The sequence below is a fragment of the Camelina sativa genome, chromosome 5 (genome assembly GCF_030686135.1).
Source record: "Camelina sativa cultivar CO46 ecotype springtype chromosome 5, ASM3068613v1".
In the NCBI taxonomy this organism is placed as follows: domain Eukaryota; kingdom Viridiplantae; phylum Streptophyta; class Magnoliopsida; order Brassicales; family Brassicaceae; genus Camelina; species Camelina sativa.
In genome coordinates this window covers 33,424,559-33,452,030 of record NC_141884.1, presented here as the reverse complement: position 1 = coordinate 33,452,030, position 27,472 = coordinate 33,424,559, and the positions used below count along the sequence as shown (strand labels likewise).

Genomic DNA, 27,472 nt, shown 5'->3' with positions numbered 1-27,472 from the left:
TAAGTCTATGTGGTATGTTTTGATTGGTCAAGTGATTTGTGATTTATAGGATAAAAAATTTTCTCAGTTATTATACAGAAAATCAATTAAGTTGAAAGAAAAATAAATCTTAAAATGAAGTTATCTGAGTTTTTTTGTTTTTTCAGTTTTTTACCAACTAGGGTTAAAAAAAAAGGGTATAAAACCATTAGATCAGCAGAGCAGAGTGAAACAAAAACTTGAGATGGCCGACAGAGAAAGAACTCTTTCCCGGAAGAGACAACGACTTCCTCCTCTACTTGAAGAAAGCGAAAGTGTCACTGCAACGAGAATGGCGACTGTTGGTGATGATTCCGAGGATGTGGTCACGGAGGCACAATCAAAAACTCAATCGGTGAAGCTACAGAGTTCAGATGTTCTTGATTGTCCCATTTGTTTCGAGCCACTCAAGAAACCAATCTATCAGGTTCCACTCCTTTTGTTTCATAATGTTCATAGCTTAGAACTTCATCATCTCTGATTGGTATATTAATTTTGAGATGAAACTATGTAACATATGTTTATGTGTTATTGAAGTCAAGTTGCCGTAAATACTAAAATTTGATGCAAATTGCCGTAAAAAAAATGTGGTAAACCTGGCTAGTGATTTTTTGAACAAGGGTAAAGACTGTAAAAATGTATAAATAGTTTAATTTGTGTTAAAAATTGTTTTTTTGGGTTGATGATTTTGGCTAACTCTTATGGTGTTCTGTTTTGTTGCGTTTAGTGTACAAATGGGCATTTAAGTTGTTCGTCCTGCTGCAAGAAAATGAACAATAGATGCTCGTTCTGTAGATCGCCTATCGGGGATATACGATGCAGAGCCATGGAGAAGGTTATCGAAGCAACTATAGTTCCATGTCCAAATGCGAAATACGGGTGTAAAGAAAGCACAACGTATGGAAATGAATCATCAAGCCATGAGAAGGTTTGTGTTTTCGCTCGATGTTTCTGCCCCGTGCAAAACTGCAACTACGGTGGCTCTTACACTGATCTCAAAGGCCATGCTAATGCTGCACATTCTTGGAAAGAGTATGGCCTGATCTCGTTTGTGTTTGACCGTCCTTTAATCTTTGGCATGGACATCAATAAGAAGAAGATGGTCGTGTTTCGGGAAGAGCAAGACGGTGATTTGGTTGTAGTTCAGGCTTTTAAAGGAACCGAGGGCGTGTCCGTAACTGTGAGTTGTATCGCACCTCTGGCTCCCGGAATACGCAAGCTCTCTTGCAGTCTAGCAAAACTCAACCAGTACACCACACTAAGGCTTGGACTGAGGGTGAAGAATATTCAGAAAGTGAGTGAGCAAATGCAGTTTGAAGATGGTTTCATGTTCATTCCGTCTTATATGTTGAGTGGTGATCACATGAAGATGCAGATTTGCATCGGCAGTGATGAGTATAAATATATTCACATCTGAACAAAAGATGTGAAGAGCCCTTTAATCTTTTTTGGTAAGTTAGGTTTGTTTGGCTCATAAAATCCTTCCCTAACCGGTAAGCTTATGGTTTTCTTTTAGCTGTTTCGTTTTGATGAATCACATTGAGATCTATTTTGTTCATAGTAAAGATCTTGATGCTGGTATGTGTGTTCTCTTGAATATCTGATTATGTAAAAAATCTGTATACGCTTTGCATCCGTCAAATTGTATGTTTTGGCGTATTTTGTTGTAGTATTCAAACTCTAGAATGATCAAACTAATTGCGTTTGGTGTGCCAGATAAGGTGCAGCAAGCTATATGTTTTTTTAGCCTGATGAGTGGGCTTTTTGTTGTTTGGTCAGTTTCATTGTAATTGTGATTGTGATTGTGATACAGACAAAAATTGGTTGACTGTGGGCTTGAGTGGTTCTCAGTAACCACTAGCAAAAGCAATTTTTGCAGGCCATCACGGTTGCTTGTAATTTAGATTTAAAAATCCCATTTATGTCAGTGATTTCAATGCTACTGAAAAGATGCTATTTCAATATATGGTGATATTTTTATTAACTGATATGATTTTTCACAATTTAATGTTTGAGGGCAGTTTTGATTTATTCTTTTTGAATCAAAAGCTAGTTACTAATATCACCGTTGATTTAAACCAGCTAGGGTTATAAAAAGCCAATTAGATCTCTTCAGTAGCCACACTAACTTAGCTCAGTGAAACTGATATAGCAAATCAGGAGCTGCACATGTAGGGCTAAGATAAGAAGTAGAGGAGGAGAGCACGGGCGATATAACAGCTGGTGGAGTAACGGATCAGAGTTTGTCAACGTCACGGAAGAGGAATAAAATGGGTTAACGCTGTTTGTCGGTTTGTTAGCCTTCTATAAGAGCACATGTTAGCTCAACCTTTTCGATTATGCAAATTATCTGAATTGGTTTTCTATTTTCTGGGTTCGGTGATCTTTGTTCCTCATCATTGTTGCTGGAGATCTCTCTTTGAGACTCTTGCAGATGAGATGATAATGCTGCGTTTCTAAAGAATGTTGTGTTATTTGTTTTCCGATATCAATCAATAAAAATTCTGTTTCATTTACTCTATTTTTATCGGTTTATTGATTTACGTTATCAATGGTATCAGAGCGAAGTCGAACCTCGGAAACAATGGGTGTGGAGACGAGATCTCATATTATCCGGCAGGATCTGGTTTGGGAAGGAGGAAGTGAGACGATTGGTGACGCGAGAACCATTCTTGATCGGACTCATGCGATAGAACGAGCGATTGAAGCGCAAGATAAGAGGATGGAGCAGAATATGGCTGACATGATGCATTTGATCAGGTTGATACCAGGTCCACCGGCTTCCTCGAGCAAATCTCATGGAGAGTCTAGTCCCTTGGTAGTCGATCGTGAAACAAAGCAGTCACTGGGAGCATACAACTGCGGACGATACTCACAGCTAAGATCTCCACCTCCGATCGTAATTTCTGACACCAACAACAAGAGATCTGGTATGTCGAACATCTATTCTGATGCTAATGGTTTTGCAAAACTTGATCTGCTTAGATTTGGTGGTGATAAAATTGAGGAATGGCTGTTCCGGATCGAACAATTTTTCTTACTTGATCATACTCCGGAGGAGTTAAAAGTTAGTCTCGCTTCAGCCAATTAGATGATATAGCTGCTACTTGGCATAAATCAATTGTGGAATCAACTCTATGGAAGTATGTGAAGCATGATTGGGTGATTTACAAATTATTGTTGCAAGGTAAAGCCAATAAGTTGTTGGATGATTCAATTGCTGAACTGAAAAAGTTGCAGGAGACTGAAGGAATTGAGGTGTATCATGCTCGTTTCATGTTGATTAGCACTAAAGTGAACTTAGATGAAGATTATTTGGTTAGCTTGTATTTGACAAGATTGCAGAAGGATACTCGAATGCATATCAAGCTATTTCACCCTCAATCTGTTCAACAATGCTTTTTGGTGGAAAGATTGTTTGAGCTAGCTTACCCAACAAAATATTCTAAGTCTGACTTCACGGAGGAGAAGCAAGTGACTTCTGTTAGTGTGAAAAAGGTGATAACACACATCCTCATGAGTTTGTTGCTATGGAATTGAAAGCACCTCGGGTTGAGATATCAATTGGCTGTGACATTAAGACTGCTGAATCAGATAATAGTGAAGATCACTTCTTTAGCGCTGCAGACTTGGTAGTGAAGGAGCAGCATAAGCTGTTAGGGAATTTTGATAATACTGATGCATTATTGTCATCCAATGGACTTGTTTTTGATGATTTACAGTCAGGTGGGGGAACTGATATGGTCTGTGTTCAAGATTTTACAATTCCAGTAGTTGTTGGAGATAGGGAGTCTCAAGAGGGAAACAAACCGGTTGAGCAGGAGGACTCTGTTGCAGTGGAAGGCTTGTCGCAGAAACATGCTTTGATGTGTACGCATGCCCTTCCTCATGAGTTTTCTGTGCCAAACGAATGCAAAAAAATGTTTCTTAAGTGTTGGAGGTTCAAGTTTAAAAAGATAGTGGCACCAAGAGATTTTAAATCTAGCTTTGCACTTAGCAAGAAGCTAATAAAGCAGCAAAATGCAACTAAGACGTATCTGCATTTGTTGTGTACCAGCAATGTGGCAGCAAATCTTCAGATTTTGTTTGTTGGTGAGCTGAAACTTAATGTTCACAAGCTGCTTTGTGTGTTGCTTCTTCGTGTCATACATATGAAGCGCGAGAAGAAGACATCTAAGTTTCTTAAGACTTGGAAATTCAGGTTTAAAGACATGAATTTGGAGAGATTAGTGGCACAGTCCGAGAACAAAGGGGGATTTAGGTTCCTACAATCATTTTCAGGACTGGTGTTGTTGCCTTTGATCAATCTTTGGTTTCGTAAGGCATATGGATTACTAGGCCTGCTGCAGAACACAAGCGATGGTGGGGATAAGGAGGTGGCAGCAGCACAACCTTCCTTATGGCTGCAAAACAACTATTTGACAACACACAAAATTTCAGAGTTGTCGTACAGCTTCTCAAGAAGGGAATATCAAGCAGAGACATTTTTGTTTGACACAAAAGATTGTTGGGAACAACAAATACCAACTTTGCAATGTCTGAAGCAGACCAATATATCTCAGTACATGTGGTTTCAAGAAGTGTTTGCTAGTAAACAGAAGCAACAACAATGTCCTCAATCTTCACTGTTCAAATTCAAGACCACTTCAAGGGACAACAAACTGCAAATGGAAATTTGTAGATTGTACACTAACAACAAAGTTTGGGATCCCGGAAGTTCAGTTCTTAGGTTAAGTAGTCAAATGGAGATGAGACTGGGATGTTGGGGAGTTCAAAGTGTGGCATGGTTCAGCGGTAAAGTCAAGCCCCATGGACAGTTCACCTATGTGGTCAAGGTTCTTTGTGTCTACTTCTCTTTCTGGATTTTTGTTTATGAGGTGTTCCATTTGCAAAGGCCCCCAGAGATATCTACCAAGGTTCATCACCAAAAGTCAAAATTATCAAACAGGGGAGATTTGGTAAATGAACAGCTAGCTATGCTTCAAGTGGAAGAGGATAAGAAGTTTCCATGAACCTTGTGGTCAAGGTTCTCTAAGGAGGGGAGCTTTGATATAGCAAATCAGGAGCTGCACATGTAGGGCTAAGATAAGAAGCAGAGGAGGAGAGCATGTGCGATATAACAGCTGGAGGAGTAACGGATCAGAGTTTGTCAACGTCACGGAAGAGGAATAAAATGGGTTAACGCTGTTTGTCGGTTTGTTAGCCTTCTATAAGAGCACATGTTAGCTCAACCTTTTCGATTATGCAAATTATCTGAATTGATTTTCTATTTTCTGGGTTCGGTGATCTTTGTTCCTCATCATTGTTGCTGGAGATCTCTCTTTGAGACTCTTGCAGATGAGATGATAATGCTGCGTTTCTAGAGAACGTTGTGTTATTTGTTTTCCGATATCAATCAATAAAAACTCTGTTTCATTTACTCTGTTTCTATCGGTTTACTGATTTACGTTATCAATGGTATCAGAGCGAAGTCGAACCTCGGAAACAATGGGTGTGGAGACGAGATCTCAGATTAGCCGGCAGGATCTGGTTTGGGAAGAAGTTCAGGAGGGAGGAAGTGATACGATGCGTGATGCAAGAACCATTCTTGATCGGACTCATGCGATAGAACGAGCGATTGAAGCGCAAGATAAGAGGATGGAGCAGAATATGGCTAACATGATGCATTTGATAAGGTTGATACCAGGTCCACCCGCTTCCTCGAGCAAATCTCATGGAGAGTCTAGTCCCTTGGTGGTTAATCGTGAAACAAAGCAGTCACTGGGAGCTTACAACTGCGGACGATACTCACAGCTAAGATCTCCACCTCCGATCGTAATTTCTGACACCAACAACAAGAGATCTGGTACGTGGAACATCTATTCTGATGCTAATGGTTTTGCAAAACTTGATCTGCTTAGATTTGGTGGTGATAAAATTGAGGAATGGCTGTTCCGGATCGAATAATTTTTCTTACTTGATCATACTCCGGAGGAGTTAAAAGTTAGTCTCACTTCAGCTCAATTGGATGATATAGCTGTCACTTGGCATAAATCAATTGTGGAATCAACTCTATGGCAGTATGTGAAGCATGATTGGGTGATTTACAAACTATTGTTGCAAGGTAAAGCCAATAAGTTGTTGGATGATTCAATTGTTGAACTGAAAAAGTTGTAGGAGACTGAAGGAATTGAGGTGTATCATGCTCGTTTCATGTAGATTAGCACTAAAGTGAACTTAGATGAAGATTATTTGGTTAGCTTGTATTTGACAGGATTGCAGAAGGATGCTCGAATGCATATCAAGCTATTTCACCCTTAATCTGTTCAACAATGCTTTTTGGTGGGAAGATTGTTTGAGCTAGCTTACCCAACAAAATATTCTAAGTCTGACTTCACAGAGGAGAAGCAAGTGACTTCTGTTAGTGTGAAAAAGGTGATAACACACATCCTCATGAGTTTGTTGCTATGGAATTGAAAGCACCTCGGGTTGAGATATCAATTGGCTGTGACATTACGACTGCTGAATCAGATAATAGTGAAGATCACTTCTTTAGCGTTGCAGACTTAGTAGTGAAGGAGCAGCATAAGCTGTTAGGGAATTTTGATCATACTGATGCATTATTGTCATCCAATGGACTTGTTTTTGATGATTTACAGTCAGGTGGGGGGAACTGATATGGTCTGTGTTCAAGATTTTACAAGTCCAGTAGTTGTTGGAGATAGGGAGTCTCAAGAGGGAAACAAACCGGTTGAGCAGGAGAACTCTGTTGCAGTGGAAGGCTTGTCGCAGAAACATGCTTTGATGTGTGTACGCATGCCCTTCCTCATGAGTTTTCTGTGCCAAACGAATGCAAAAAAACATTTCTTAAGTGTTGGAGGTTCAAGTTTAAAAAGAAAGAGGCACCAAGAGATTTTAAATCTAGCTTTGCACTTAGCAAGAAGCTAATAAAGCAGCAAAATGCAACTATGACGTATCTGCATTTGTTGTGTACCAGCAATGTGGCAGCAAATGTTCAGATTTTGTTTGTTGGTGAGCTGAAACTTAATGTTCACAAGCTGCTTTGTGTGTTGCTTCTTCGTGTCATACATATGAAGTGACAGAAGAAGACATCTAAGTTTCTCAAGACTTGGAAATTCATGTTCAAAGACATGAATTTGGAGAGATTGGTGGCACAGTTGGAGAACAAAGGGGGATTTAGGTTCCTACAATCATTTTTAGGACTGGTGTTGTTGCCTTTGATCGATCTTTGGTTACGTAAGGCATAAGGATTACTAGGCCTGCTGCTGGACACAAGCGATGGTGGGGATAAGGAGGTGGCAGCAGCACAACCTTCCTTATGGCTGCAGAACAACTATTTGACAACGCACAAAATTTCAGAGTTGTCGTACAGCTTCTCAAGAAGGGTATATCAAGGAGAGACATTTTTGTTTGACACAAAAGATTGTTGGGAACAACAAATACCAACTTTGCAATGTCTGAAGCAGACCAGTATATCTCAGTACATGTGGTTTCAAGAAGTGTTTGCTAGTAAACAGAAGCAACAACAATGTCCTCAATCTTCACTATTCAAATTCAAGACCACTTCAAGGGACTGCAAACTGCAAATGTTAATTTGTAGGTTGTACATTAACAACAAAGTTTGAGATCCCGGAAGTTCAGTTCTCAGGTTAAGTAGTCAAATAGAGATGAGACTGGGATGTTGGGGAGTCAAAGTGTGGCATGGTTCAGCGGTAAAGTCAAACCCCATGGACAGTTCACCTATGTGGTCAAGGTTCTTTGTGTCTACTTCTCTTTCTGGATTTTTGTTTATGAGGTGTTCCATTTGCAAAGGCCCCCAGAGATATCTACCAAGGTTCATCACCAAAAGTCAAAATTATCAAACAGGGGAGATTTGGTAAATGAACAGCTAGCTATGCTTCAAGTGGAAGAGGATAAGAAGTTTCCATGAACCTTGTGGTCAAGGTTCTCTAAGGAGGGGATCTTTTATATAGCTAATTAGGAGCTGCACATGTAGGGCTAAGATAAGAAGCAGAGGAGGAGAGCATGTGCGATATAACAGCTGGAGGAGTAACGGATCAGAGTTTGTCAACGTCACGAAAGAGAAATAAAATGGGTTAACGCTGTTTGTCGGTTTGTTAGCCTTCTATAAGAGCACATGTTAGCCCAACTTTTTCGATTATGCAAATTATCTGAATTGGTTTTCTATTTTCTGGGTTCGGTGATCTTTGTTCCTCATCATTGTTGCTGGAGATCTCTCTTTGAGACTCTTGCAGATGAGATGATAATGCTGCATTTCTAGAGAACGTTGTGTTATTTGTTTTCCGATATCAATCAATAAAAACTTTGTTTCATTTACTCTGTTTCTATCGGTTTATTGATTTACGTTATCAGAAACGTATAAATCAGCCATCGGAGAGAGAGAGAGGATTTTGAAAATGGCAGCAAGACGGGCGTGAAATCGGGGATATAAGATGCAGAGCCATGGAGAAGGCTATTGAAGCATCGATAGTCCCATGTCCGAATGCAAAACATGGGTGTGAAGAAACCACCACGTACTGTAATGATCAATCTGTCCATGAGAAAGTTTGCTGTTTCGCCCAATGTTCTTGCCCTGTACCAAACTGCAATTTCGTTGGCACATACACGAATCTCAAAAGCCACGCTCGTCATGCACACATTTTGTGGTGATGATGATAATGATGATGATATTCTCATGCCGTTTAGGTTTGACTGTTATGCTATCTTTAACATGAACCTTTGTAAGCAGAAGAATCTCGTTTTGAAGGAATTGAAAGAGAGCTATTTGATAGTAGTTCAGGCTTTCAAGGGATCGGAGGGCGTGTATGTGACTGTTAACCGTATCGCACATATGGCTCCGGGGATACGCGACGTCTCTTGCATTCTGGCTAAACTCAACCAGCATAACACTCTTAACAATTGGAACGATGGTGAATAAATTCAGAAAGTGAGAGAGCAGATACACATGCAAAGATAACATGGAATGGCAGATAATATTAATACCCGAAAAAATACACCAAATAAATTTTTAATTATTTTAAACATTTATGTTCAAATTTAAGTTCTACACAACAGTAGTAGCTAAAAAGAACAAGGATTTTTCAGTCATGGCTGACGTGGCGAGAGACAAAAATGGCGATTTAGGGTTTTGGCGTTCAGTGCAAGAATCATGCCGCCGGCAGCTTCTCCGACTCTAGGAGGGGCGGTTCAGGCGTCGGAGGAAGGGGTTTCATCACAGGTGGTGGTGGTTTCCCACGAGATTGGTATTTCAGGATCGTCGCAGGAGTCTAAGGAAAACACGTTGGAGCAGGGTGGTGTAACCAGCCCGAGTGTATCTGTGGGGGATGATAAATCAAAGCGTTCTTATGCTAATGTCGCTGGCAAGCATGTCTTTACAAAGCAACCGTTTAATGTCGTCGAAGTGGATGGTCAGCAGAGGGTGATCGTACCAAAGGATGTTCTGCTTGGGGCTAAACCTCTTTGGGAGGATTTTCTCCTTGGTAAGTTTTTGAGCACAAAGGCACCCCATGTGGGCAAGATCCACATGATCGTTAACAAAATTTGGCGTTTGGGAGATACTTCTTCTCATATAGATGTTTATCAAGTTAATGACACAACGGTGAAATTCCGGATCCGCAATGAAAATATGAGGCGCAGGGTCTTAAACAGAGGTATGTGGAACATTATGGATATTCCAATGGTGATATCGAAATGGTCTCCTAATGCGGAGGACACTCAGCCAGCTTTGAAATCTATACCTATGTGGGTGATTTTAAAAGATGTCCCACCGTCGATGTTCACGCATAAAGGTCTGCAGTTCTTGGCTAGTGCTGTAGGAAAACCCACTCGACTACACTCAAAAACTGATGCTTGCACAAGTTTTGATGTCGCTCAAATAATGGTGGAAGCTGATTTAACTAAACCTCTTCCACGAGAGTATGTGTTTATGGGGGAGGAAGAGGGGGAACTTGATGTTGTCATTAAGTATTCTTACCCTTGGCTACCGCCAAAATGTGATACCTGTGGTAAATGGGGCCATTATAAGGATACTTGTTTGGCTTCACCTATCACTACACCAACAATTAGCAGTCCAGCGAAGGAAATTGAAACCGAGCCGGTGCAAGTTCCGTCAACATCTCCTGCTCCTGCGGCCACAGTTGCGCCAGACACTGAAGCATCTGCTGCACTCAAAGATGGTTCTTTGAATGCCGCTGCAGTGGAAGAGGTTTGGCAAACGCCTAAGTCGGTCCGCAGTCCGGGGAAATAGAAACCTTTTGAACTTAAATATGATGATCTATCTCTTCTCTCTAATGCATTCTCCTGTCTCATTGGCAAGGGGGATGCAGATGAGGATGCCTCAGAGGATGTTGAGAACTTCTCTGACGCGGATACAGAAGAGGCGACCAATAAAACAGAGACGCAGTCGGGGGCTTCTCTCATCCCTCCGCTTCGACCATCTCTGCCTCGTGGTCCCAAGACTGCACATAAGATTCTTTCAAACCCTTCTACTCAACCCCCTAATACTCTTAGGGATCAGAGTAAAAGGAACCCCTCCAAACGTGCTTAATGTCCGGGTTCTTTTGGAATGTTCGCGGCTTAAACAGAACTTCAAAACATTCCATCATAAAGAAGTGGGTTGGTGATTCGGGACTGCGGTTTGGTTGTTTATTGGAGACGAGGGTTAAGGAACGGAAGGCACAGTGGTTAGGTGCAAAGTTATTTAAGAATTGGTCGGTTCTGTCAAATTACGAGCATAATGCTAGAGGACGCATCTGGGTGGTATGGCGTGACAATGTCAGACTTACTCCGGTGTATAAAACGGGACAACTCATAACTTGTTCCGTTAAACTAGAGGAAGATGCGACTGAGTTTTTTTTGCTCATTCGTCTATGCGTCAAACTTGGTGGAGGAGCGTAAAGCCTTATGGGAGGATTTGCGTCATCATAAGGATTCACCCTGACTTATTTTTGGTGATTTTAACGAAACACTGGCTCTTGATGAGCACTCTCGCGGCACACGGTCCAGGGATAACGGAGGGGATGGGGGACTTTCAGTCCGTTGTCAACTACTATTCTTTCTCGGATTTGACTGCCCAAGGTCCTCTGTTTACTTGGTGCAACAAAAGGGAAAACGATTTAATCTCTAAAAAATTAGATCGTGTGTTGGTTAATGATGATTGGCTTGGGATTTATCCGCAGGCTTACAGTATTTTTGAAGCAAGGGGATGCTCCGATCACCAGAGGAGCCTAGGCAGCATCGTAAGCCTTTTAAATTTGTAAATGCTATGGTAGACATGCCTGAATTTGTGCCTTTGGTGAAGGAGTTTTGGGGGGAGACAGAATCTATTCACATGTCAACTTCTTCTCTGTTTCGGTTTACAAAGAAGCTTAAGGCTTTGAAGCCAAAGCTAAGAGATTTGGCGAGGCATAAGGTGGACCACTTAGTTAAGAAAACTAAGGAGGCATATGCACTGCTTTGTGAAAAGCAGGAATTTAACCTCCTGCACCCCTCTGATATAGCGATGGCTGCAGAAAAGAATGCATACGATCGTTGGTGTTTTGTTGCTGGTCTTGAAGAGAAATATTTAAAGCAAAATTCTAAGCTTCACTGGCTGCAAGTTGGCGATCAGAATAATAAAACTTTTCATCGTGCGGTTCAGGTTCGAGCAGCACAAAATGAAATCCGGGAAATTATGACACCAGATGGTCGGGTTGTGTCGGATGCAGCAGGGCTCAAACAGGAAGCAGAGAGACATTTTTGAGAATTTCTACAATTCGCTCCAACAGATTTTGAGCCCAATTCGCTCCAACAGCTGAGCTGCAAGATCTTTTGTCCTTTCGGTGTTCCGTGGAGGACAAGGAGAGACTTGTTCGACCAGTCTTAGTGGAAGAGGTGAAAAAGGTTGTGTTCTCTATGCCCTCAGATAAATCCACAGGTCCTTATGGGTTTACAACAGAATTTTTTAAAGCGACTTGGGACATCCTCGGTGGAGAGTTTGTGACTGCAGTTCAATCTTTCTTTGTCAAAGGTTTCCTCCCCAAAGGTGCGAATGCTACTATTTTTGCTCTGATTCCAAAAAATCTTCAAACTCGGGAAATGAAAGACTATCGCCCAATATCATGTTGCAATGTGATATATAAAGTCATTTCTAAGATCCTAGCTAATCGACTGAAGCTGCTTTTGCCAAAGTTCATTGCTGGGAATCAGTCGACCTTTGTGAAGGACCGTTTACTGATTGAGAATGTACTTCTCGCTACGGAGTTAGTTAAAGATTATCACAAAGAGTCAATTCCAAGTCGATGTGCTGTTAAGATCGATATTTCAAAGGCCTTCAACTCTGTTCAATGGCCTTTTCTGCGAAATGTCCTCTCCACATTGGATCTTCCATCTGTATTTGTGCAATGGATAATGCTTTGTGTAACAACGGCCTCTTTCTCGGTTCAGGTTAACGGGGAACTAGCCGGTTTTTTTAACAACACCAGGGGTTTGTGACAGGGATGCTCACTTTCACCTTACTTGTTCATCATTATAATGGATGTCCTCTCTAGGCGGTTGGATAAAGCGGCATGAGTGCAGTTTGGTTATCATCCAAAATGCAAAACTCTTGGTGTCACTCACTTGAGCTTTGCTGATGATTTAATGGTTCTCTCTGATGGTAAGGTTCGCTCCATAGAAGGCATTGTGGGAATTTTTGACGTTTTTGCTAAGCAATCGGGGTTGCGAATAAGCATGGAGAAGTCTACTATCTACCTCGGGGGTTTGTCTGCTGCAGCCACTCAGGAGATTACAGAGAAGTTCAGTTTTGAGGTTGGTCAGCTACCAGTTCGGTATTTAGGCCTGCCATTAGTCACCAAACGTCTTACTCTCTCCGACTGTTCATCACTTCTGGAGCACTTGAAGAAGAAAATAGGTTCCTGGACAGCCCGTTTTCTCTCATTTGCAGGCCGTTTAAACTTGATTCAGTCAGTATTATGGAGTATATGTAATTTTTGGTGCTCTGCTTTTCGACTACCAAGACAGTGTACAAAGGAAATTGATAAGTTGTGTTCTGCTTTCCTCTGGTCAGGCCGGAATTTGAATCCTCATAAAACTAAAGTTGCTTGGGAGGACGTTTGTAAACCCAAAAGAGAGGGAGGTTTGGGGTTGCGGTCTCTTAAAGAAACAAATGATGTTTGTTGCTTGAAACTGATCTGGCGAATAGTTTCATCAGATGACTCTTTGTGGGTTAAATGGGTGAAAAATACTCTCCTCAAACAGGAAAGTTTTTGGGGTATAAAGCAGTCTTCCACAGCTGGCTCATGGATGTGGAGAAAACTTCTCAAATTTCGACAATTGACAACTCCTTTCTGCAAAACTGAAGTGAACAACGGTCAACACACATCATTTTGGTTTGATAATTGGTCTTCTATGGGGCGTCTGATGGATGTGACTGGGGAACGAGGCATCATTGATATGGGGATTAGTAAGAATATGACGGTTGTAGATGCGTGGGATAGACATGGTCGAAGAAGGCACCGCCTGCATCACTATAATCAAATGGAAGCTGAACTTTTGTTGAAGTTTACTGCAAAAACTTCTTTGGCCGATGTATTCCTTTGGAAAGGTACAAATGATAAATTTTGTTCACGGTTCTCCACAAAATAAACCTGGAACAGCATTCGCACTGCAACAGCCGAGGTGCCATGGTATCATTGTGTCTGGTTCACTCATTCAACACCTAAATTTTCTTTCTGCACTTGGCTTGCAATCAGAAACAAGCTCTCAACGGGAGACCAGATGGTGAACTGGGACAGGGGAAACCCTGCAGAATGTGTTTTCTGCAATAGGGATATTGAAACCCGAGATCACTTGTTTTTTTCCTGCACCTTCAGTTCAGAGATCTGGGAGGGCATTGCAAAGCGTTTGTATGGGACTTGCTTCTCCACTAACTGGTCTTCCATCATTACATCAACCTGTAACTGGAATGATCGATTGGTGCGGTTTCTAGCCTCCTCTGCTCTTCAAACAACCGTTTATACTCTATGGCAGGAAAGAAACGGGCGTAAACACGGAGAACACCCCAAACCTGCTCTTCGACTCATCCAAATCATCGACAAGCATATCAGGGATCAACTACTGGCAATCAGTGTTAAAGGAGATAGGCGCTATGAGACTGGTCTCCTCACTTGGCTTGGCACTAGGCATTAAGCTTTACTTAATAGCAATTTCTCTCTAAAATTTTCTCAACAAAATGATGCACCAGTTGTAAAACAGTATTTTTACTTTTGAATATAATTTAACATTACATTCAAAAAAAACCAGTAGTAGTAGCTAAAAAAAAGTCGGGTGGTACGCAGGTTAGTCCGGAACCCATAGTATTTTTCGGGTCTAGAACCCAAAAGCAATCGGACATTTCAAATTCGGGTTTTTCTAAACACCCTTATTTGGTTTTCGGGCCGGGCTTTTTAACCCACGCAACATCACTATACGCATACATAAAAGCCAATCGAAAATGGGAACTCGATCAGTCAGAGTGTGTTGTGACTTGTGAGCTGGTGCCGAGAGAGAGAGAGAGAGAGAGAGAGAGAGAGAGATGACGATATTGTCGAGGCGCAACGACGGAGGAGGAAACAGCCACCGTAGCTCCACGAAGAGGCAACGACTTCCGTCTGTTTCCACCGACGACTCAAGTTCTGGGGAAGAAGAAGAAAACGAAAAGACACTTGTGGTGCTTAGTGATGATAGTGATTCTGACGAAGATATAACTCTCCAATCAAGCAAACGCCGGATTAGTACATCTCCGAAATCCGTAACTCTGCCCAGTTCAAATGTTCTTGACTGCCCCAATTGCTTTGACCCTTTGAAAAAACCAATCTTTCAGGTTCATTCCGTTTTTTTGTTAAGCTAAGTGAAAAAAAGGTCACAACTTTATCTCCAATTGGTTGAGCTATAAGGTCTACAACGTTTTCAGCTAAGTTTAATAGTCACAGTTTCTCTATCCTTCTATGAATTGAGCTAATATAGTTTGTTCTCTAGCTACTGTTGCTATTTGTTTGTTAGAAATGTTTTTAGGTCAATGAGTTTCACTAGAAAGTGGAAAAGTCGATTCTTTTTCGCTTTGTGTTATTGCGTTCAGTTTTATTTTGGGTCAGTGAGTTTGTTTTGGCTTAGCTAACACTTTCGTGTTATTATTGCGTTTTTAGTGTAATAATGGGCATCTAGCTTGTTTCTTGTGCTGCATCAAATTGAAGAAGAGATGCTCGTTGTGCAAATTGCCTATAGGGGATGTTCGATGCAGAGCCATGGAGAAGGTCATAAAAGCAGGGTTAGTCTCATGCTCAAATGCAATGTATGGGTGTAAAGAGAGCACCACGTATGGAAACAAATTTACTAAGCCATGAGAAGATTTGTGTTTTTGCGCCATGTTCATGTCCCGTGAAGGATTGTAACTACATTGGCTCCTACAAGGATCTCAACAGCCATTTTCGTGATGCACACAAAAAGAGTCCTGGTGAAATCATGTCGTTGGTGCTGAAACGTCCTATATTATTCGGCTTGGAGCTGGACGATAGTGATAACATAGTCATTTTTCAAGAAGAGAAAGAGGGTGATGTGTTTGTAGTTCAAGGTTTCACCGCATCACACGGGGTGTATGTGACTGTGAGCCATATTGCGCCTATGGTTCCGGGAGTTCGCAAATTCTCCTGCAGCCTAGCCAAACTCAAACAGTATAGCACACTAAGGCTGGGGTTGCGGGTGAAGAATATTCAAAAATCGAGAGAGCAAGAAGAGCAGCCTGAAGATGACTTCATGTTGATTCCATCTTTTATGCTGAGTGGTGATAATATAAAGATGCAGATTAGCATCGGCAATGAAGATGCCTATGTTCATATCTGAGCTATGTTAGGCCAGTAGAAATAAGGGACTATGTAAGCTAACACAATTAGAAATTGTGTAATGGGTCATTTGAGTTTGATTTTGTAGTTTCATGCATTGCATTTTCAATGAGTAATCATAATTTATGGAATAGACATTTCCATCCTCTTATAACAGTTTCATGCGTTGCATATATTAACTTCCGTAGGACCAGTACCAAACAACAACAACTCCACAATTTCTTGTTAAGCAGAGCTGCTTTTCGAATCAATACGCCGAAGCATGAATTAGATGAAAAAAATAAAATATTACATTAGTTTTTCATTGCAATCAAAGAACAAATTACAATCATTAAATTAAAGTGCTAAATTTTCTAATCTTTAGCTTTATATTAACATAAGTATCACAAAAATTAATCTACCGTCCATGTAAGCAAACACAATTTTTAATGATTATCAACAACAACAGAAAAAATGATGTGAAGGAAATAACAAAATTTAGTATATAAGATTTGTTTTGCTCTGTTCTTAGAATTGAGAGGTGGTTGGTTGGATCATAAACCTTCACTAAAAGTGAGCTTTTGGTTTCATTTTTATCTGTTAGCTGCTTCCTTTTTCATGTGTATCCTGAAGTGAATTAGATTTTGGATTATGTGAAAACTCTTTTGAACATTTTTCATCCATGAATTAGTTAATTCTTAAGTTTAACTGATTTAGTTGGTCCTTAATTTTTTATTTTGGTGTACAGACATACTATTTAAGTTAAAAGTCTTTGATGGTACTGCTACTATAAACACTACAACTATTTGGTGTGTTTTGAAAATTTAAAAGTTTCAAATAACATGGAATGGCAGATAATAGCTAAAAAATATATTGGGGGCAAAAGCTAGCAGATATTAGTTGTGATTTTTGGCAGAATTTGACGAATTATTAGTTTCTAATTTATTAAGATTTTTGGTGGTATTGGTTTCTAATTTATAAAGATTTTTGAAGAGTAACAAAATCATTAAAAGTGAATAAGTGAAAGATTGTTAAAGATTGCTAGAGAGTTTTGTTGATTAATTTTCTAAAATTTTGTAAAGTGCTCGAAACAATCCATGTGTTTTTGTAATACTTTCCATGACTCTATTTTGTAAAGAAAATGTCTAAAATCATGAACCAATAACATAATAATCGAATTCATTAACAATCATAGATTCTTTTGTTTTAATTGAATAACACAAAACTTTTAATGACTTTATAAAAGTCTGAATCCAATAATCCAAATTTGTTAAAATTTTAAATGACTTTTTACAAATCACAAACTAATAATACTAAACTTTATCAGAGTTTAACAAAATCTTGATGTAATAACAACAGATTCTACATAACATTTGAAATATTTAAAACTCTATTTAAATCTCAAACCAATAATTCCCACTTAACCTTTTATCAAAAAAAAACATGAGATATGCTTGTTGATATCTCATTAAAAAAAAGTTACTGTTTAATTGTAAATTATACTTTAATTGATTTTTGGTAAATAGACGAATAATTAATTGACACATGACAATTTTGTTAGCGATATTTATCTTGATGATTTTGTTTAGCTCCGTTGTGGGGATTTGATCTAAAAAGGTGATTATTGTTGAATTTTCCGAGATGAAAAAGAGGAGGAACTGGCGGAATAATAAGAAAGAGGGCGGTGGAGCAGTGAGGAAGAGATCAAAGATGATTTTGGTGATGGAAGGATTGATGGAAGGGAGAAGATATAGAAGACACTTTTTTTTTAGTATTTTAATTATAGTAATATTTTTAGTTGTTAAAAAAATATATAACGGATACAGATATCCAACGGATATTTAGACTTTCTACGGATATCCAAAACCCGGATATTTGAGATTGGTAGATACAAATTCGGATACCAAACTAATGAAAACGTTAGATACAGATCTAGATCTGAATACCTCTAAAAATTCTGGATATCCGCATCCGTTTCAGACCTAATTTCTAATTCCTCTCACCCTTGATTTTGTACGTTCCATCAGTAAATGACGACACGTCATCATGCACAGTTAAATGAAAGGATTCCACAATAAATATTAAAGTCATCATCACACGCATATATTGTTCACGCATGGTTCTTTGATAAGAAAGTTGATTTTCCGTCCCTCGAGCTGAGGTGTTCCCTTCTGCTATAAGCAAGAAGCCTAATGCTATTTTTGGTTCGGTGGTGTCCCAAAAACCATCCAGTCCGCATATATGAATACAATTGCATGGAACTGTCAAGGGGCAAGAGCCTACTTGACTTCAGAGTACTTAAAAGAGCTCAGTAGATATTTTTTTCCTGCTTTTCTTTTTCTTTCTGAAACAAAAAACAAATTTTCTTTTATGCAAGATATTCAGCTTTCTTTAGGTTATGATAATTTGTTTACTGTTGATCCTGTGGGCAAAAGTGGAGGTTTAGCCCTGTTTTACATGAACTATTCTCAGGTCTCGATTTTATATTCGGACAACAGATTGATCGACATAGAGACCACGGTGGAGGGTCACAAGGTTTTCATGAAATTCGTGTACGGAGACCTGGTGGTTGCGAACCGAGAGGATGTTTGGGAACGACTGACGAGATTCAGCCTTACAAGACAAGGACCCTGGTTCATGATAGGGGACTTCAATGAGATCATTGGAAACCAGGAGAAACAAGGGGGAAAGCGACGTGCAGACTCGACATTTCTTCCTTTTAGAAATATACTGGCTAATTGCGGCATGATCGACTTTCCTTACAAGGGAAATTCCATGTCCTGGGTTGGAAGAAGGAGAAACTGCAAAAGAGTCCGCTGTAGACTTGACCGAGCTGTTAGTAATGAAGACTGGTATAGCCTCGTTTCCCACACCAATGTGGAGTATCTGAAACTTTGGGGATCCGACCATCGGCCCATGTTGGCTAGAATTTCCTCTAATAACCGGAGAAGACAAAAAAGTTTCAAGTTCGACAAACGCTGTTTTGGAAAACAAGGTTTCAAGAACGTTGTAAAGGCAGGGTGGGGAGATCTTACAATGGATGGTCCTATTGACATTCATTCAAAGTTAGTTGCCTGCCGTAAGGCAATATCCCTCTGGAAACGAGAGAATCCTGGTAATGCTATGCAGAAAATTGAAGCCTTAAAGGACCAACTGGAAAGAGCACAGGAGAATGATTCCCTCACCACTGAGGAGGAACTGGAAGTGAAATGGCAGCTCTGTGCAGCCTTTCGTGAAGAGGAACTTTATTGGAAACAAAAAAGCAGAGCAACGTGGCTAAAAGAGGGGGACCACAATACCAAGTTCTTCCACGCGACTACAAAACAACGACGGGCCAGAAACCGCATCATAAGTTTAAAAAATAAAGAGGGCTCTCTGATAGAGTCGGAAGCTGGAATAGAACAGGTGGTGACACAATATTTCCAAGAACTTTTCTCCGCGTCGCCTGCAATAGGGATGGAGGAAGCCCTACGCTATGTTACTATGAAGGTCACTCCTGAAATAAATGCTTCTCTTACTCGACCACCATCGAATAATGAGATAAAAAAGCGGTGTTTGGTATCAATCCTGATAAAGCCCCGGGTCCAGACGGAATGACAAGCCTCTTCTACCAGCGCTTTTGGAAGTCTATTGGATCAGATATCATCCGAATGGTTAAAGATTTCTTCGAGACAGGAGCCTTCGATCCACGACTAAATGACACAAACATATGCATGATCCCCAAAAATGAAAGGCCTAGAGTTATGGGAGAGTTCAGACCTATTAGTCTTTGCAATGTAAGCTATAAAATCATCTCCAAAGTTCTATGTAATAGACTGCGGAAGGCACTCCTGAAGCTGATTTCGGAGACACAATCAGCCTTTGTGGCTAGACGTCTGATCAAAGACAACATCCTACTCGCTCAAGAGAATTTCCATGCTTTAAGGACGAACTCAACCTGTCGTTCAAATTTTGTAGCTATAAAAATGGATATGAGTAAGGCCTACGATCGTGTAGAGTGGTCTTTCTTGGAGCAATTGATGAGAAAGCTAGGATTTGATGAGAAGTGGATCTCTTTGCTGATGTGTTGTGTTTCTTTAGTGTCTTATAGGGTCCTCATTAATGGAGAGGCCAAAGGAAATATAATTCCCTCAAGGGGATTACGCCAAGGCGATCCGCTCTCTCCATTTCTGTTTATCCTTTGCACTGAAGCTCTCATAGCACAACTGAATGGATCAGAGAAGGAAGGGCGCATAACGGGTTGAAAATAGCCCAAGGTAGTCCACCAGTTTCCCATTTATTATTCGCTGACGATAGCCTCTTCTTTTGTAAAGCTGACATCCAGCAATGTGCTGAGATTCTCAAGATTATCAATTGTTATGGTGCAGCCTCAGGGCAACAGCTTAATAAAGAGAAATCCGCAATTCTGTTTGGTAACAGAGTGGATCCCAATCTTAAGGCAGAATTGAAACAGGCTATCGGGATCACAAAGGAAGGCGGAATGGGATCATATCTAGGACTCCCAGAGACCATATGCGGGTCAAAACAACAGGTGTTTGCCTTTGTTCAAGACAGATTAAATGCTAGGATAAACACTTGGTCTGCTAAGTTTCTCAGCAAGGGAGGTAGAGAAGTCTTGATCAAGTCTGTAGCACAAGCACTCCCGACTTATGTCATGTCTTGCTTTCTTCTACCCCAACATACTATTAACAAACTTCGAGGGGCTATAGCAAGATTTTGGTGGAGTACAAAAAACAACAACAGAGGTCTTCATTGGATTGCATGGGATAAAATCTGTGTACCGTTAGATCAGGGAGGACTGGGATTTCGAGATCTCAAGGAGTTTAACTTAGCGCTGTTAGCAAAGCAACTTTGGAGACTGTTACGCTATCCAGATTCACTTCTGTGTCGGGTCCTAAAGGGGAGATATTTTCGTTACTCGAATCCCATGGATGTAAAAAAGGCGAATTCTCCATCTTTTGGATGGCGTAGTATGATCGCAGCCAAGTCCTTACTTCTCCAAGGGCTTTGTAAAAATGTTCGTTCAGGTTTTCATATCAGGGTTTGGTCTGACAACTGGGTTCCTACCATCCCGGCACGACCAGCGAGAGACCGTGGCATATTTCGCGATCCAAACTTATATGTTAACCACCTTGTAGATTTTGAAACGAAGGCCTAGAAAATGGACTTACTAAATGAGCTGGTGGATCCATTGGATATTCCTCTCATAACTAGTATTCAGCCTAGCAGAAGTTTTTAGGTCGATGATTATGTCTGGAGTTATACCAAGTCAGGCCAATATTCGGTCCGATCGGGATATGTTCTTGCTACACAAGTAAACCAGGAGGTCCGAGAACCAAGCATTACAACGTTAAAGAAGCAGGTCTGGAAGGTTAAAACATCAAGAAAGATCAAACACTTTCTCTGGCAGGCACTCTCGGGAGCATTAGCAACGAATAGTAGGCTAACAGATGGACACTGCAGGACAGACAGTTTGTGCCCCATATGCGGTGGCGAGGAGTCGATCAATCACCTTCTGTTCGAGTGCCCTCCGGCATTACAGGTCTGGGCTCTGTGCTCCATTCCTAACCCTCCGGGTGTTTTCCCATGTACTTCTCTCTTTACAAATATGGATCATCTCTTATGGAGAGCAAAGGATCAAGGCGTGACAGAGGACCAGCTAGAGGCTTTTCCATGGATCTTATGGTATATATGGAAGGCGAGAAATGAGAAAATGTTTAATGGTAAAGATATTACACCTCTGGACACTCTAGAGATAGCTGCCTCGGAAGCTCTGGCTTGGAAGATGGCTCAGATAGTGGATGCTTATGAAGAATCGGAGGATAGCCATGAGGATGCTGTGGATGAGGACGAGATGTGTATGGGCGAGACTAAGTGTCAAGTAGATGCGTCTTGGGATGAAAGCGACCCTTTCTCGGGCCTGGGCTTTGTTTTACACTGTGCAGGTACCAAGTTCGGGTTGAAATGCACGAGGAAATTCCTCTCGGTGCTTCATGCGGAATTGGAGGCCCTAATCTGGGCGATGGAGTCTGTTCTTCAGCAGGAATAGTATCGGCCCATTTTGAGACGGATTGTGCGAGTATTCCAAAAGTAATCGAAGAGTTTGAGGAATGGCCCAACTTTTCCACGGAGTTAGATATATTCTTTAGTTTAAGAGATAAGTTTTCAGTGTTTTCAATCTCTCATATTCCTAGAACTGTAAACGTCCGTGCATATCGCCTTGCAAAAGATGCTCGAGCACGAGGTTTACTTTTCTCCCATGTAGACTATTTGGTTCCGGAGTGGTTGGCTGTTGAAACCAACCTATTCGAACCTGAGTAATAAAATATGGTGTCGTTTGAAATCAAAAAAAAAAAAAAAAGTTGATTTTCCAACTCTTGAAAACATGAATTGTTTTCCCAAATATAAGAAATTACCAGGTTATTTTACGAATTCTCCTTTGAAAAATCAATTAAAAACATTTGACCAAAATACATATACTTAAAATGATTAAAGATAATAATGGCATATTGACTAAAATCAATAACAAATCAGTTTTAAATGTTATAGTCAATATATATGGAAAAATATAGATGATAAAGTGCCCACGAGGGCAACATTTTTGTATCTATAATTCTAAATTTTAATCGATGTTCATTCGACTTAGCGTTTATTAAACAAGTTAGTGGTTCTAATTGATTTGAATTAGTCTTGGCTTTTGATTCATTTATAACGTTGATGGTAGAGACACTCGATCGATGTCGACATGTCCCTTATCGTACTCTATAGGATTAGTTTACACAACGTGTACCAAGAAATTTCATGCACAGAAAGTCATAATTTGATTATTGTAAAATATTAAATCTCAATAGCTTATATATAGACCGGTCCAGCATTATTGCTAAGAAAACAAAAATTATATGTACATGCGTAGTTAACTAGATTAAGAATGGGTTTGAAAATGTCAAGCAATGCTCTTCTTCTATCTTTATTTCTTTTACTTCTTTGTCTCTTTTCTGAAATTGGAGGAATTGAGACCACTCGCCAAAGGATAGGTTAGTGCCTTTTATATCTGTTTATATTCTCTTGTTTTTTTTTTTTCATATCACAAACAATTTCAATATATATAAAAAAAATCTAGAGAGGCTTAGAACATATTGATATATTCTTTAAGCAAGTAGTTTAGAATATATTCTTTAAGAATATATTCATAAAAATTGTAAGCTGTTTAAATATTTTTATCTACCAATCAAATGTTCAATTGGTATGATTATTTTACTTCCTAAAAAAAATGCTAATAGTTTTCGTCTACAAAAATCACTTTAGAATAAGATTTAGCTTTAAACAAAATTTAGTATTCTTTGCCTCCTCATTAAAAAAATTTAGTTTTGTTGGTTAATATATAATTTTTAATCTTTCAAATATGAAAATATAAGAAACAAAGAAGGTATTGTAATAAATGTATACATATAGATATAAACAAACCCGTCCTACGTGCGGGTACTCATCTAGTGTAATATGTGATAAGTTTAATAAATTTTTGCACTCAAAAAACATAAAAATTAGTCTACCCTTATCTTTATTTTTATCTTTTAACAGCTAGTTTATAGTCTTATTTATAAATTTTTCGTTATTTTTTCACTCTCATACTAGATTAAGACCCGCAGTACACCGCGGGCCAAAATTATTTATAACTAAAATATTTAAATTATAAGTTGTATTTGTTGGTTAAATATGTTATAATTATATAATAATTGTTAAATAAACTATATAATACCGCAATATAATTTATTTTTGACATAATATTTATTTAATCAATTTAATTAGATATGTTTATTCTCTGATACCGACAGTATTAACAAAATAATGAAATGATGTTTTACCCCTATAGCACCGAATTAATGATATTTTTTAATTTATATAAATATCGATAAAACCTGTCCCACTATATAAACCCGTCCCAAGATATTTTAACTCACACTATATCATCTTAATATTTAATATTTATTGTGTACGGTATAATATTTATCATATTTAACTTTTTAAAAGTTTTAAATATTGTTCATATTTAACCTTTTAAAAATCTCTAAAATAGAACTGGAATAAACCAAATAAAAGTTTTTAAAGTTTGAATGCCTGATAAATCAAGTTTTCTACTCATTTGTGAATCATTTTTATCTCTTTTATAGTATGACTCTGAACCATTGCCTAATTTTTTTTTGATGATGTAGGATATTGTACTCGTATTTTTTTATTCATCTATTGAGTAATATATGTCCGTTTTAAAAATTTTGTATTACATCATATACAGGAAAAAGTCACAATTTTTATTAACTAAATTTATTCTAGAATAATTCAAGATAATTTAAATATAAATTCAAATAACAATGAAAGGGAATCATATATTTATGTTTGAATGAGGTAGAAAGATTTCTTTATTTTTTTAAATCTTACTTATAATTAATTAATTTTGAAGATTTGGTAACTAATATTAAAGTCATTCAATTAAATGTAAAGACTTTCCAAAAAGTATTTTTGAGCAAAAACTGCTGCAAAAATACTAGTATAGATTGTATTAAAATTGATTTTGTTTTATCAGTTCTAACATAAAGTCCACATTGATCCTTAGTAGCAGAACCTATTAGAGAGCTATCTGTATCTCCATCTTGTTCATGCGGAGGAGGCAAAGGAACTGTTTCATATAAAAGTTCATGCCCACGTCCACGTCCTTGCCCACCTCCACGTGCACGTTAGAACCTATAAAAGGACGTAAAGAAGAAGCACAAGCAAATTGCAAATGGATAACTTATTTTATTTGTTTGTGCTTCTATTTTACTTTTTGAAGAAATCTATGTTAAATTTTTACGTAATAAATCAGAAATGATATATTTTGCCAATATGCAAAAGAACATATGGGTTTCTCAAATCCTCATTCTCGTAGGTTTTCATTTGAAAAATCCATGTGTTCTCTCTCTTCCTCTTTATCAAAGTTTTATTTACTATTTTTTTCTTTTGTACACCAAAATTTTATATCATACTAAATCAACCTCAAATGAGGGAAAGTTACAAAGGGAACCAAAGCTAAAGCTCCCTGATCCAAAACAAGATCAATAACCGAATAAAAGCAGATAGATTGATAGAACAAAGTAATCCTAACACATCGACAATAATTGAAATCGTTGAATCCTTGATCTTGATCCTTGATAACAATAAAGCAGAAACGTGAGAAGACACCTTGGACAGCACCACACCCATGAGATGAGATGTTGCACGAGATTGAAACTACCACATGGGCAGATAAAACAATCCACAATTAGGCTACAGCGACAAAGGTGACAGGACACCACACTGACGAGCTAACGAAACCATCAGAGAAAGAATTCTCTAGGAAGCACCTCTCAATAACAGGTGTTGGCCGCTCACAACAATAGCAGCCGATGAAGCACCACAGAAGCAAATGTGGCGGTTAAGTGCTCTTCTCCACAAACCTGGAAAAAGGAGCAGAAGCAAGATGGAGGATAGAAGTATATCCAGTCCATTCAGGGTAATGGATAGAAGTGTATCCAAACCACAAAGATCTTCTATCACCGGCGACTCCTAACCAAACCGGTGTCTTCCATTGCAGACGTAGACATACCCCGAACGGCCAAACACTGAGCAGACAGGCACAGTCAAGACAAGCTCTAAAGGCTTCAAGAAGTATTGGACCAGGCCCACCAAGAAAACAACTTCAGGGGCCTCCGCACAGGACCTACCACGGTCGAGACACCATCACGGCGGCAGCGGCGAGGGGAAAGAGCAAAGGACATACCAAAAGACACCAACAGAAACTGGTACCTTGGAGTGACTGATACGGCGGGAGCGGAACCAAAGGAGGAAATATGGAGAGTGGAAACAGAGCTACGAGCAGTCCCAAAACACATTGAGGAACAGCCAGATCCAGATCCAGATCTGAGAAGAGACGTCGCTTCATCTGAGCAAACGCTGGAGAGGAGACCGGTACACAACTCGGCTCCAGAGACACCAGAAAGACGGAATCCATACACGAACGGAGAAGACAGAGAACGACGGAAGTAGCGCCAACAAGAAAATCGGATGCACGGTCTAGAAGAGAACAAGAGACGATGAAAACTTGGATTTTTCGGGAGAGAGACTAGGCAGCAAAACATCGTCAGGGTCCGACGCCGGTGAGCCATAGCTACACCGACTCCGGAGAGCGGAAGCTCTTTCGTCGGCTGGAGAATGGCGGCTAGGGCGAACTGAGATGAGGAGAAAGAAGAGAGCTTTTAAATTTGACGAATGTTAATCTATAAGTTTTTCTATATAGTTTTATTTATTATTTTAATAAACGAGATTTCCATTAGAAATGTTATAAGAAGAAAATAAAATGAAAACTATTAAGACATGATAATATAAAAAAAAATCAAAGAGATGTAAAGGATTGCATAATCAAATATGCGTATTAAAAGGGTTATAGGGGTTCTCTGTGACAACAAATTAAAGTGCAGGATTATTGAAAACAACCCAATTCGTATTTTTTTTAATAATATTAATATAATTAAATACCCCATAAATCATAATATTTAATTATAATCAACAAACAAAATTTTTTTTCCTCTCTCCCCCCTTCCCAAGGCAACGAAGAAAGCGATTGTTCATAGAACCTAAACTCCTCCATTGTATTCTCCGGCCGGCGTCGACTCCGGCGTCAGCCGTACTACTTCTTCTCTATGCTTTTCCTTTCCTTTTACTTTTACTTCATGTATTTGTTTTTTTTCTAGCTCACAACCGTTTTTTAGGGTGATCGGAAGGTGATCATGGCATTTCCCTTACGGTGGCCGCTCATATCTTCCCGTGATCCTATGAATTCAATTCTCAACGGTTTCTCTCTAAAATTCCTAACTACTTTATTTGTATTCCTCACGGTGTTTTTAAAGTTTTGAAGGCGGTTTACTTCGATTTGTGTATTCTTCTCCTGTTTTTCCAATGGATGCGAAAAGTTTTCCCATGCGTTGGTGTCGGCGAGAGAAAGGTTATTCCTCACCATTTGGGTCACAACTGGCCGGCCCATTAGTCAAATTTCTACATTCGTAGGAAGCGGGACTCGATCCCTGGTGTGATGGTGCCTTCTACAAATGGACTTATCTCCTGCCATTGCACTAAAATCACATCATGTTTGCGATATTTATCTAGAAAAAAAGATACAGGGAAAAATGTTTTTCAAATTTCTATGCAACTTTTATATTAATTTATAATTTTATTATTATTTATTTTATGCAATCTTATTTATTTATGATTCCTTGAATGTTTTAAAAATAGACAATTTTTTAAATATGAATGTTTTTTGATAAACTATTTTATAGTTTGAAACGGAGAGAATATACGAAAAGAATTTCTTAAGAATAAAAATATTAATTTAATTATTATTATATTTATGAATGTCTTAGTGGTGGTCTTACTGGATACTAGACGTAACTACGCAACTACGTAAGAAGAATCAGCCACCGTATATCCACGAAGAGGCAACGACTTCCTTCTGTTTCCACCGACGACTCAAGTTCTAGGCAAGAAGAAGACGAAAAGACACTTGTGGTGCTTAGTGATGATAGTGATTCTGACGA

The 27,472-nt window shown here is 39.2% G+C and overlaps 2 protein-coding genes and 2 pseudogenes across 4 annotated transcripts; all 4 read left to right on the top strand.

The window, feature by feature from the left end:
- Positions 1-72: 72 nt before the first annotated feature.
- On the top strand, positions 73-1,733 carry LOC104787587 (E3 ubiquitin-protein ligase SINA-like 5). Of its 2 annotated transcripts, none has more exons than XM_010513193.3 (2): positions 73-445; positions 746-1,733. In XM_010513193.3, the coding sequence occupies exons 1-2, from the start codon at positions 224-226 to the stop codon at positions 1,433-1,435; spliced, it is 912 nt and encodes a 303-aa protein (XP_010511495.1). In that variant the 5' UTR covers positions 73-223; the 3' UTR covers positions 1,436-1,733. The 2 variants fall into 2 exon arrangements, with proteins under 2 accessions (XP_010511495.1, XP_010511496.1); XM_010513194.2 differs by having other exon boundaries at positions 243-445; positions 814-1,733.
- A 4,731-nt stretch (positions 1,734-6,464) lies between these two features.
- On the top strand, positions 6,465-8,995 carry LOC109132914 (E3 ubiquitin-protein ligase SINA-like 5 pseudogene; annotated as a pseudogene).
- Positions 8,996-14,490: 5,495 nt separating this feature from the next.
- Positions 14,491-16,024, top strand: LOC104787586 (E3 ubiquitin-protein ligase SINA-like 4; annotated as a pseudogene). The gene is made up of 2 exons (XR_015557655.1): positions 14,491-14,878; positions 15,201-16,024. The product of XR_015557655.1 is annotated as an E3 ubiquitin-protein ligase SINA-like 4 (transcript).
- Positions 16,025-18,113: 2,089 nt separating this feature from the next.
- Positions 18,114-19,469, top strand: LOC147944682 (uncharacterized). Its single transcript, XM_087512686.1, has one exon. It carries the CDS (start codon positions 18,114-18,116, stop codon positions 19,467-19,469), a length of 1,356 nt encoding a protein of 451 aa, XP_087368812.1.
- The last annotated feature ends 8,003 nt before the right edge of the window (positions 19,470-27,472 follow it).

What these genes read in the sequence shown, in the direction of transcription:
- LOC147944682 (XM_087512686.1), top strand. Translation starts at nt 18,114, where the DNA reads ATGAATACAATTGCATGGAACTGTCAAGGGGCAAGAGCCTACTTGACT.
- LOC104787587 (XM_010513193.3), top strand. Translation starts at nt 224, where the DNA reads ATGGCCGACAGAGAAAGAACTCTTTCCCGGAAGAGACAACGACTTCCT. An exon ending in TCAAGAAACCAATCTATCAG is followed by an intron (nt 446 to 745) that starts GTTCCACTCCTT and finishes TGTTGCGTTTAG; the next exon opens with TGTACAAATGGGCATTTAAG.